A 12,854-nucleotide genomic window follows, 5' to 3' on the forward strand; every position below is an offset into this window, starting at 1 on the left:
AAAAAAAAAGAGAGATTGCTGAACAAATTTGTTTAATTTAAAAATAAAAAGAAGTTAATTGCTTCGAACAAGTTCAGAAAATAAAAATTGCGCATAATCTAGATGAAACGAGAGAGAAAAAAAAGTACAACTAGACAAAAAAACTAATTCTATTTTATGCTAAATGTTTTTCTTCTGTAGGATGAACAGAAATTGATGAAAAAGTATCAGTTGCAGGAGTGAGGAAGCTCGGAAGGAGATGTCTGCAACTTGGAATCTTCCTATTATAGATCTCACCTCCCTAGATCGTCCTTCGACTCTCCTTTCCATCCGTCAGGTCAATTCTTCCATCCTCACAAAACACAACCTTTTCCTTTTCATATATCATTCATTTCATCATCAAACAAGTCTTTATATTCGCATCATGCACAACCAACTCATCAAATCCTAATAAAATATAACAGGTGTGCATTGAGTATGGTTTCTTTTACCTTGTCAACCACGGCCTGGAGAATGATTTGGCCAAAGCCTTTGATGACAGTAGAAGCTTCTTCTCTCTTCCACTCCAAGAGAAAATGAAGTTTGCCCGCAACGAAAATAGAGGCTCGTAATGATGGACTTCTTCTCTCTTTCTGATAGTGATGGACTTCTCTGTCAATAAAAGATTGCTAAGGAGGAGCTCTTCACTGTCAATATTTGTTTTGGAAAGAAAGGGCTAGGATGTTATGGTTCAAGGATGGAGATCGAAATACTGTTTTTTTCCATGCGGTGGTCGAAAGGAGATATAATTTTAGTGGGATTCATCGTCTACGGATTGATAATGAGGTTACGGAGGATCCTAAAATCATTGAGGATCATATTTTGGACTTTTATAAAAATCTTTATGCTGAGTCTATTTCTAATGTTCTGGATACTGATAATATGGAAGATTTTATTGGTACTTATATTCCTGCGATGGTTTCCTCTAAGGAGAATATGATGTTGATTAAGTGTCCAGATTAAAAATGTTGTTTTTAATCTTCACGGTAATAGTGCTCCTGGTCCTAATGGTTTTGGTGGTGTTTTCTATCATTCTTGCTGGGAAATTTTTGGGACAGATGTTTGCAATGCTGTTCAACAGTTTTTTAAACAAAACTGGGTTCTCCCTGGAATGAACAGTAATGTGGTATCTCTTATTCCAAAGGTTCAGGGTGCTGATTCCATTAAAGATTACAGGCCAATTGTTGTTGCTAATTTCAAGTTTAAGATTATTTCCAAGATACTGGCGGATAGGCTTGCACTTGTGGCTGCTAGAATCATTTCTCCTAATCAATATGGATTTGTGCAGGGTAGACAGATTCAGGATTGCATTGGTATTGCTTCTGAAACTATTAACCTGCTTTCTAAAAAGGTTAGAGGAGGTAATGTGGCTTACAAAGTTGATATTCATAAAGCTTTTGACACTTTAAGTTGGAAGTTCTTATTATTAGTTTTAAAACGCTTTGGTTTTCACCCCTCATTTGTTGGTTGGATTAGTACAATTCTCCGTTCAGCTATGCTTTCTATAATAAGTGGTAGTTTGGAGGGGTTTTTTCCTTGCAGTCGAGGGGTAAAACAAGGTGATCCATTGTCTCCTTTACTTTTCTGTCTTGCAGAGGTAGTTCTTAGTAGAGGTCTCTCTAAGCTTGTGAATGATAAGAAGATTTTAAATATGGTCAGTCAGCACGGTTATCTCACTCCCTCTCATATTTTGTATGCTGATGACATATTTATTTTTTGTAGGGGGGATATTAAGTCTCTTAGAAATTTGAGTTCTTTTCTTAAAACATATGGTGATTTTTCTGGTCAATATATTAATAACTCTAAAAGTAGTTTCTTCACCATGGATAATTCTCCAAGATTTGTCACCAAAATTCAAAATATTCTTTCCTGTAGTCATGGTTGTTTGCCTTTCCATTATTTAAGAGTGCCTTTCTTTGTTGGTGCTCCAAAGTGTCGGTTTCTTCAACCTTTGGCTGATAAAGTTAAATTGAAGCTAGCATCTTGGAAAGGTAAATCTCTTAGCATGATGGGTCGAATTCAGCTGGTCAATACAGTGATTACTGGATCTCTAGCTTATAGTTTTAATATGTATAAGTGGCCTGTTTCACTTATTAAGCAAGTTGAGCAGTGGTGTCGGAATTTTATTTGGACCGGTGATATTCTGAAAAAAGGTATTGCTACCGTTAATAGGGGGAAAATTTGTTCACCTCTTTAGGATGGAGGCTTGAATATCATTAATCTTCATCATGAAAATAATGCATATCTTCTTAAGCTTGCTTGGAACTTTGCTTATAGCGACAAACCTTGGTCTTTACTCTTGAAAGCCAGGGTTCTTAAATCAAAATATGAATTTCGAACGGTTTATAGATCTTCCTCTCTCTGGCCTGGAATTAAGCAATTTTATTCTACCATACACTATACTTATTGGACTGTTAGTACAAGTTCTTTTATTAATTTCTGGAATGATAAATGGTGCTCTACTACTTCTTTAGCAAATATTGTAGGGTTATCTGATGGCGTTAGCATTCTGGATACAGTCTCTCCATTTTGGATAGGTTGTGATTGGAATATTCCCTTCTCTTTACAGCAGATGCCTCTTTTTTTTAATCATATCATGATTAGAGAGGAACAGGATATTCCTAATTGGATTCTAAATGAGTCTGGTCGTTTCACTCTTAAATCGGCTAGGACTTTTTTCTTGGAACCAGGAGTTCCAGGTGGTTGGGGTAAATTCATTTGGTCTTCATCTATTCCGCCTTCCAAAACTCTAGTACTCTGGAAAATTTGTCATGGGCGACTTCCTACATATCAACATATTCAGAATAAGGGTTTGCATATATGTTCTATTTGTTCGCTTTGTGAAAAGCAAGAGGAATCTATTCAACATCTATTTTTTGAATGTTCTAACGCATTGCATATTTGGAGTTGGGTACGACAAATTTTTCTTACTTCTCATTTCTCTAATAAGGATGATCTACTTTCTTTTAGTAAGAGTGATGGTAGTCCTTTGGTTAAATTGATTAAGCTTGCGGTGATAACCTTTTTTATATGGATGATATGGCGTATGAGGAATTATGCTAGATTTCAGGATAAGATTGGAATTTCTAAGGCTATTTCGATAATTAAATATTTAACTTGTCTAGTGGGAAATTCGTCTAAAGCTTCAATGAATAATGATATGTTGGACTTCAACGTGATTAAGTTTTTCGGTATTAAGACTCGTAGTGGTAAAGTTCTTCGTCCTCTTCCTATTAGATGGGAATTTCCTTCACCAGGCTGGGTCAAAATTAATACTGATGGGGCTGCTAGGGGGTATCCTGGTCTTGCTACTTGTGGAGGTATTTTTTGTGGGAGTATGGGAGAATTTATTGGTGCTTTTTCAGCGTTTCTTGAAGTTCAAACTGCTTTGGTTGTTGAGTTTTATGGAGTTATACATGCTATGGAGGAAGCTCAAAAAATGGGACTTACTAATGTCTGACTTGAATGTGATTCTGCCTTGGTTTGTGCTGCGTTTACTGCTAGACCAATGTTCCGTGGATGCTTCATAATCGATGGAATACTTGTCTTAATTTTTGTGGGACAATCAGGTTTAGGATAACTCATATTTTTCGTGAAGGGAATGCGTGTGCTGATAAGTTGGCTAATTTAGGATTTATTCATAGAGAATCTTTTCATTGGTATAATAGACTCCCAACTAGTCTGTTCTTAGAATTCTTTATAAATAGGTAGATGTATAGTTTGTGTTAACATATGAGTTTTGGTTTAGTCCTCCATATTTTTGTATTTTCTTTCTTTTTTCTTTTTTTAATAATATTTTTTTTTTCATGTGATGGCAGATGATTGTTGTTACTTGAGGTGTCAGCTTAGCTGAGATGTCAAGTTGCATAGTGATGCCTAACACGAAAACTTTATAAAAATAGAAAAAATAGAGGTTATAGTCCTCTCGATCCTACCTTAGTCTCCAAAGGTATTTTTGCTATTTTTCTTTCTTTTTAATTTCAGTCACTCTACTTGAACATGCTCTGAGTTTGAGGGTATGTTGGATTAGACCAACCTGATATCATGATCAAAGCTGAAAACTATTTGAGAACTGTGTCAGTATCATACTTTCTTTCCTACACACTATCTATCTATTGCTATGTTTTTCATGTAGTTCTCACTAAATATATGAATAGTGAAAGTGTGAAACCTACATGAATTCCAATCAACATATATTCTTTTGATGCCCTTTTGAAATGGTTCATTCTTAGAAAGAAGACGAACTTCTTCTTCTCACCGTTGTTAATAGTGATCAGGTGATTCAAAAGAGTTCTATTATATTGGCCCTTTAGCTGATTCAACAAGTGCTAATCTGAATCAATGGCCTTCAGATGGTACGGTTCTCTCCAAACTGATATTCATATCCTACATATATTGTAATCTTTTCATTACACATCAACCATTTGTGGATATTTGCCTTGCAAGGAACCTTCAGAGTTACTAAGAAATTGGAGACCTTCAATGGAATCCTTGTATTCGAAATTCTTGTAAGTTGAATCACCTTCGGTTTGTTTGTAGTGGCTTTCTCTGCCAAATATGTATCACGAGTTCTTAATTACCAGCAAAATAAAGTAGCAACATATTTTGCTGTTCTTTTCGGTTACTTTGGACTCTCAAACAAATCTCTGCAATTTGCAAGTGTCTGAATTAAGAAATATTTTTTTCAGCTGAATTGAAAGTCTCTGAATTAAGAAATATTAGAAATCCAAATCATTTACAAATCTATGCATGTATTTGATTTAGAAGAATTTTATATTCAAGGATTCTTTCTCTCTGCATGTGCATGTGTGTTATTCATTTACACCTTCTCTTATCAATTTAGAGGTCATTCCTTGTTTTTCTTCTCTGGCACAGTGGAGTTGGAAAAAAAGTGTTATCTCTAATTGCCCTTTCCTTGAATCTCGACGAGGATTTCTTTGAGAAGGTAGGTGCCATAGACAAACCAGCAGCTTTTCTTCGGCTGTTGCACTATCCAGGTTTAGTAGCATTGACTTTGCTGAACATCCTAGTTTGTTCTATAGCGTTACTCTGATGTGCAGCCATCTCATTGTTTGTATTGATAATATATGTTTTTGGACTTTATTAGGTGAAATGGGACCTCACCAAGAGATATGTTCTGCTCATACAGATTTTGGTACACTCACCCTTTTATTGACAGATGGAGTCCAAGGACTGCAGGTTCTCACTTCCATTTTTGAAAGTAATTTTTTTAAAACAAATTATCTTAAGAACACAAGAGACTGAAACACCATCTTCAACCCAAAAGACAGAACATCTGTACATCCTTGTAAATATATTTGTCCATCTTACTCTATCAGACTCTTAGCTCATCATGAATCCCTGAAATTTGTGTCAGAAAATTTGTTCAATCCTGGGATTACCCATGCCTCGAATACATTTGTCCTACAAAATCTCCAACCAAAGCTAGAACACCAATCCCAGTCCAACAATTAAGACTATTAAGACTAGTAATTTCTTCCGTTTGTAATTCTTATATTGAAGTACTTAATATTTCTTTTACATACTTTCAGATCTGCCGGAACAAGTTAGAGGAACCGCAAGTGTGGGAGGATGTACCTCACATGGAGGGGTGAGTTCATGAATATATAATGAGTTTGTGCAGAATTCATTGATACTCTACATTAACAATGTACAATCTTAATATAGTTTTGATGTTCCAGGGCCTTTATTGTGAACATTGGAGATTTGATGGAGAGGTGGACAAATTGTTTATACAGGTGATTAATTATGGTTACAACGTGAAATTGGTTTGGTGCAAACTTTAAACCATGAAAAATTATTAGAATAAGTCTTTTTTTTATCTGAAATTGATTGAATTAGAGTTCCATTTCATCACTCCATTGGAAATAGTTACACGGTCAGTCTACAATCAAAACATGAATTTTTTAAATAACAATCTTTAGAAAAAAACTAACAATAATTTCACTTATAAAATGATTCATTCTAATCATTTCACTCACAAAATGACTCATTACAATCATTTTCATATTACAACTACATGGATGATCTAAAGTTTTATTATCCAAATACTATAATGCATGTTATTCTTAATCTATCGATATTCTATGAATTTTGTAGGTCAACAATGCATCGCGTTAAACAGAGTGGCAGGGAACGCTATTCGGTAAACACAAGAAATAACATTTTTCCTGTTTCTGTTATATGTCGTTTTGGTTAATGGTTGGTTCATGAAGAAAGCATATGTATGTGTGTTTCTGTTTCTCTGATCAATTGCAAAAAAACATGTATGTAGATGGCATTCTTCTTAGACCCACATCCCGAATGTGTAGTGGAATGCCTTCAAAGTTGCTGTAGTGAATCATCTCCTCCAAGGTAAACTAAATTCCTTGACATTTTTTGTGTTTAATTTTCATGAACAAAAACATTCCTTACATTTACTACACACTAATTGAGGTAAAAATTTGTTCATGTTTCACTGCAGATTCGCTCCAATCCGCAGTGGAGAATATCTGAATGAGCGTTTCAAAATCCAATCAGCCTGACAAGAATTTAAAATGTTCCATCTCTTCATTAGGTAGAAGAGTTAAGCTTGTTTATGGGGTTGTAAAATAAATTTCTTGACATAAAAAACACTTAATACTACTTTATCAGATCTCAGTAAAATAAATATGCCAGAGTAAAACTTTTTCAGATTTTATTATAAACTAAAGCTTTAATATTTGAAGTTTACAATTTTAAGTATGATAACATTTATACTGTAAAGATTTATTTTCTTTAATATTTAGAGTGTAACATAATATTTTACTTTTAGAAAGATGGCAAATCGGGCTAGCCTCCTATGTATAGAAAATAATGTTGGTTGATTTTATTGATCTATTTGAGCTGACTCACATAAAAAAATAATTTTTTAAATATGAATTTTGAATAAATATATTTTTTTATTAAGTTGATTTTTTTCTTAGATGAATTTGGCAAATTATCTAGTATTATCATATATACGTTTTTTAAAGTAATATATGTAAATACGTGATTATTATTTTAATTTAAAAAATAATATAAAATAATATATATATATATATATATATTTAATAATATTATATTTAAATTTTATTATAAAAACATAAGGTTTGACTACTCTATGTAGTATTTGATAAGTATTAAAATCTAAATTTATTCATTTTAGAAAGGTAAAACAATATTAAATATTAAAAAATTATTATTGAATTTCGTGAATGTGTTATGAACTAGGATACTTTCTCTTTGCACATTCATGTATTTCTTCTTGAATCTCATACTTAAAAAAAAAATTCAAATTATCTTTTAACATTTTTCATTGAATATGTATTTTTTTAATTCTTGAATGTAGAATTCAGATACTTCCTACGTTATAGATTTTGGAAGTCAAAATTTGGGTTTAAGATTGTACAATATTTCAGATTGCACAATTTAGAACACAATTTGTATTCTAGATTATAGAATTTTGAATGGATAATTTTATAATCTTTAAGAATATAAGACCGCAAGAAGAAATTATGAGGGTGGAAAAAAAATTAAATTTTTAAATATTTGGGTTGTGCGGGCCAGCTTACTCTGTTCCACACTTGACTCGTACGGATTTCGAATTATGCAGGACGTATCTAAGCAGGCCAACGAGCAGATTGAAATAGTAAGTCCACTTCATATTTTTTTTTAACGAGTCGCGAGTCAGTCTATACGAACTTTACCATTCAAAAGAAAAAATCAATATCCTTTCTTTCAATATGTTATCAGAGTTTTTTTTTTAATATTGAATGTAATTCACATGTCATCCTATTAAATAATCCAAATTTTTTTTCATTAGTGTAACTAGTAATATCATATCAGGTAATGCAACAATAATGTATTTTTATATTAGAAAGAATGGTTGTGTGAATATGTGATTGTACCTTTATACTTTCTCTCTATAGCTTCATATTTTATTTTAATTCCAACAATACTCTTATGAGTATATTGGGAGAGTGTGATGTATTTTTCTTAATTTTTATGTGGTGGTGGTTACTTGTGTGGCAGGTGGTGGTTGGTGCTAAACGTTAGTGATTGAGGTAAATTTTGTGGTATTTTTATTTATGGTGGTTGTGTCTCGTTCATTTTTTTTTTTCATTTTTTTGAAAATCATGAAATCCAGAAAAAGACTAACCAGATGCAAAAATGAAGTACAACTAAAAAAAAAATTATCTTTGCACTGAATGTCGAATACAATGAATCTTCTTGTCAACCCTCTCAAACATGCTTAAATGATGAAATTCCTCTCTCAAAAACTACGAATAAAAAAAGTGGAGGTATGCAGTTGGAAAAAAGGTATAAGGTGTGCAACTGATGTTATTTAAAAAAGTGAGATTATGCTATTTAGGATTATTTAAAAAACAATAAATGTTAAAATCAAATTTTCACCCGTTAATATAGAGATGGAAAGGGAAGGTATGGAGTTGGAGAAAGAATTTGCCAAACTCATTAATGTGGTAGAGATGGATTTAAGGGGGCATAAAGAGAAAAATTAAAATAAATTATGCAATATGATTATGTAATAGAGAGAAAGGATCAAAATGAGATAGAAGAGAAGTTTAATGTAAATTTAAAATTATATTCTTCATGATTTATTACTCTTGTTGGTAAGCAAAAAGATGCAATTTTATGTCATTTAATATTAATTGAATAATATTACATCTTGTAACTCCTTTAAAAAAAACAATATATTTAACGTTTTGAAAATATAAAATATATTAAATATTTTTGTTAAATATGCTTTTACTATGATAAATCTATTTTTCATTGTTACTTTAAAAGAACTTGTATTTACTTCGTTATATTTTATATTATTTTATTACTTTCTTCCTATGCTTCTCTATTCATACCTCTTCAATCTCACGCACCTTCCATTTTTGTGTGCATGCCGGAGATATAGAGAGGATGAGAGTTCGAAGAAGACGTAGAAAAAATGGTAGCGTCATGGTTTTTGTTTTTACATATTCTTTTATCCTTTAACCATAAAAAATTAAGATTTAATTATTTTTTTAATTACTATATTAAAGATTAAAAGTTAATTTAATTCCAAAATTTTAAAAAAGTAATGTAAATCAGTGATTCTACTATTGCATTGGGATTATATGTATTAATTATTTAAAAAAAATCATATATAATCGTTTAAAAAGATAGGATCACATTAAACTTTAAAAAAAAATTAGATCCATATTAAATTTTAAAAGAAAACTAGAACGACATTGATTTTTTTAAATGAAGATGAAATTGATTTTTAGCTATAATGTCACGAAAAAAAGATTTAAAACGTTTTATTTATATAAATTTTAATAAATGATAAAAAGTAAATTATTTTTTAGTTAAATATAATATTACAATAACTTTTATAATTTTATCCTATGTTGTCAATTTAAACTTTTTTTTAAAAATAAAAATATAATTTATTTCTTTGAAATCATGGTAACGACATTTACCATAATGTAAAATGACATCTATTATTCATGTCCCTAGTCACTTTCGTCAACAAATTAACACTGATGTTTTATTTGTATATCATATTTGTTGGATCCTGATTTTCCCAACAGTGATATCAGAGTTTGGTTCTGATACAAGATAGAATGAGTCATTTATGATGGAAACATGTTTAAGATGACAACAAACAACTATTTCTATTGGAAATCCATGATGGAGGATCACTTATACTCTAAGGATATGCATGAGCTCATTTATGCATAAACAAACCAGAAGGTAAGAGTGATAAAGATTGAAAACTTTTGAATCGAAAAACTATTGCAATGATTTGAAAGTATATTTATAGAAGTTTGTTTGAGCATGTGTCCACATACACAAATGCTTATGAGTTATGGTCAAAACTTGAATCTATGATTCAAAAGAAAATTCCAAGAAATAAAGCATCTCTTGTCAGAAGACTGGTAAAACTTGACTACACGGATGGTCAAAATATGATTGAGCACTTAAATTCATTCAAGGGTTTTGTCAATCAATTGACAAAGATAGATATGAAGATTGATGATGAGTTGCAGGAGCTTTTGCTACTTAGTTCGTTGCTTAAGAGTTGGGACACACTAGTAGTCATGCTCAACAACTCAATCCCTGATGGGAAGATCTCAATGGACATTGTTTCAAATAGTCTGTTGAATGAAGAATCCTGAAAGAAAGAAAGAGGTATAACTTTTCAATATGAAGCAAATGTTATTAAGAAGCGAGGAAGAGGTGAAACCCGTGGGAAAAATGAATCCCGTGGAAGAAACAAAAGCAAAGTCAAAGGGCGTTCTCAATCTCGCACAAGAACAATATGCTTTTATTGTAGCAAAGAAGGTCATAAAATATTTGAATGCAGATCTCTAAATAGAGATCAGAAAGCCGAAACTGTCCATCCATACTCAGTTGATCCAAAGAAGAAGGATTGTACTCCAACCACAGTCGTCGCCGTTGACAATGATGTTTTTCTTATTGGAGAAGACAATTACCTAAATGTTGCATATGGTGATTTCTCTTGGATCGTTGATTCTAGTGCCTCTTTCATTGTAAGTCCACATGAAGATTTCTTTTCAAATTACAAGAAAGGTGACTATGGTACTGTGAAAATGGAAAATCATGTTACAAGAAAGATATATGTGTCTCAACCTTATCTCAACGGGTAAGTTGGATGATGTTGGTTTTATAAGCCAATTTGGTACTGGAAAGTGGAAACTAGCAAAATGGAACCTCATCATTGCTAGAGATTCAAATGAAGGATCCCTTTACATTAAGTAAGGAAGAATTGGTCATGGAGAAGAAAATGGTGCTACAGACTCCAAAGATGTTTGGCACAAACGATTGGGGCATATGAGTGAGAAAGCACTCCAGATGATGGAAGAGGCCCAAGCTCACCACATTATGAAAAGCCAAGCTCCAAGTCTAGACCGTCTAGAACCATGTGGAAAGCGTCTAGCCCATGATAAGGAGCGTCTAGACTCAAAAGGAGAGCGTCTAGCCCATGATGAGGAGCAGCTACATAAGGAGCGTCTAGGAGGAAGCCTAGACCGTCTAGGACCAAGCACTTCACGCACACAAGGGTCAAAGCTACGGTTTGGAAGGAGAAGACCTTGACATGTTACATGGAGGCTCATTAGGGGTGCTTAGTAATTAGAGTAGTGTTAGAAAACATAAATGAGTGAACATTCTAGAAACTTGTTTACTTGGTCGGTCATGAGCACATGTGCCATGTGCCTTGCATTTCATTTGGCTCTCATTTCATTAGGAATTAGCTTAGCTTTCACGCCCCTATAGCCTATAAATAGGAAGGCCATCTCTTGTATTTTCCAAGATTATTGATAGTAAAGTTATGCTGCCAACTTTGTGCCAAGCTTTGCTTCTACCTAGTTTCTAGGCTCTAATCTTCACATCCTTCACCTCTCATTGGGCTGGCCGAACCTCCCAACTTCCATACATACCATGCACCTTCAAGATCACCATAACTCTCAGGAGGATCTTGCTCATACACATCCATGGCTTCTGCACCATCTTTCACATGATTCTAAGAAGAACTTCATGAATTTGCCATCATTTGGTATCATGAGCATAGGTTCTTCAAAGATGAGTTGTTCTTGGTCTTTTCATTTTTAGTTCTTCTTTATTTCATGTTGTTCATCTTGTTTCCATAATTGTCTTGCTGTTTTTTACATTTTAATTTGTTTTGGTGTGTGATAGCTGTCGTTTTGCTGTCAAATTAATATGATTCTAGCGTAGACTTGTCTAACACTAGAGAGATGATAGTATAATTGTGGACAAATGTCCCCAAGTCGTCTTCCAACGAATCCAATAGTAAAATCAGTTGATCAGGGTTTAAAATCTATCTGCAAGCAATAAAAGTTAGCAATAACAATAAAGATGAAAAAGGGGTTTGAGATAGTTGTACAAAAAATATAAAAGAAATTAAAATAGCAAATAAAAAGCGGTTGATCCCAAGTTCTTCCACCATTGAATTCTTCACAGGTTCTCTAAAGATTAATCTTTTCTCAATCCTCCAACAGAGCTAAACCAGATTGAACATGCGCCGATCTGATTCAACTGAAACTCACTAGTAAAGCATGCGTCTACTAGTTTAATCAATACCCACTTTGTTCCATGCGTATACTCCATGGGAATGCTTACCTCCTCTCCCTTGAATCATGCGCCCAAGAAATTAATTAGAACAATGGAACTAACTAAGAAACCAAAGTTTAAGATAAGGAAGACTCTCAATCATGCGTTCAAGTACAACCTCTCACAAAAACCAGTTTTCCAGGAGATTAGACAATAAAAACAACTGTTATAGAGAATTAAAAATCGAAACTTTTATTGAACAAAACCTCAGAACTCAATGGGGAATTACAAAAGAATCAACCAAAAAGGTTTAGCCTTCCATGCGGAGGCAAAACAAAAGAATTACTAAGAAGAAAATAAACTAAGAAAACCCTATGAAGCTCTCTCCTTGATGCTTGTGTCCTTTTATAGGCTTTTATGCTCCAAGGATCTTGAGAGAATATTGTAGTTTATATTTTGTTAACCGTTTCCAAGTTTCCATCTTTCCAGAATTCTTTTATTTTGCAGAAGATTTGCTTCCAATTCTGTTTCTGAGATATTGTAGATTTTATTTTCTCTTTCTTCTCCTCAGAATTTGTTTTCTGTTTTGGTTCAAGAAGCAACTTGGACTTTTGCATATTTGGCCCATTCACAAAGGTAGATGTTTCCTCCGGATAATTTACTCTAAAAACACAAAATTAACAATAATAATAGTTAAGGCCCAAATAAACCCAATTATAAGAATATTAATT

General features: G+C 32.8%; 1 protein-coding gene across 1 annotated transcript; it reads left to right on the top strand.

The window, feature by feature from the left end:
- Positions 1–110: 110 nt before the first annotated feature.
- Positions 111–6,720, top strand: LOC137810481 (2-oxoglutarate-Fe(II) type oxidoreductase hxnY-like). The gene is made up of 12 exons (XM_068611751.1): positions 111–316; positions 444–582; positions 3,932–3,967; positions 4,296–4,373; positions 4,475–4,526; positions 4,894–5,015; positions 5,126–5,217; positions 5,571–5,629; positions 5,721–5,777; positions 6,139–6,184; positions 6,314–6,393; positions 6,503–6,720. Exons 1-12 carry the CDS (start codon positions 239–241, stop codon positions 6,561–6,563), a joined length of 900 nt encoding a protein of 299 aa, XP_068467852.1. The 5' UTR covers positions 111–238; the 3' UTR covers positions 6,564–6,720.
- The last annotated feature ends 6,134 nt before the right edge of the window (positions 6,721–12,854 follow it).

Source organism: Phaseolus vulgaris, chromosome 2, assembly GCF_000499845.2.
Source record: "Phaseolus vulgaris cultivar G19833 chromosome 2, P. vulgaris v2.0, whole genome shotgun sequence".
In the NCBI taxonomy this organism is placed as follows: Eukaryota; Viridiplantae; Streptophyta; class Magnoliopsida; order Fabales; family Fabaceae; genus Phaseolus; species Phaseolus vulgaris.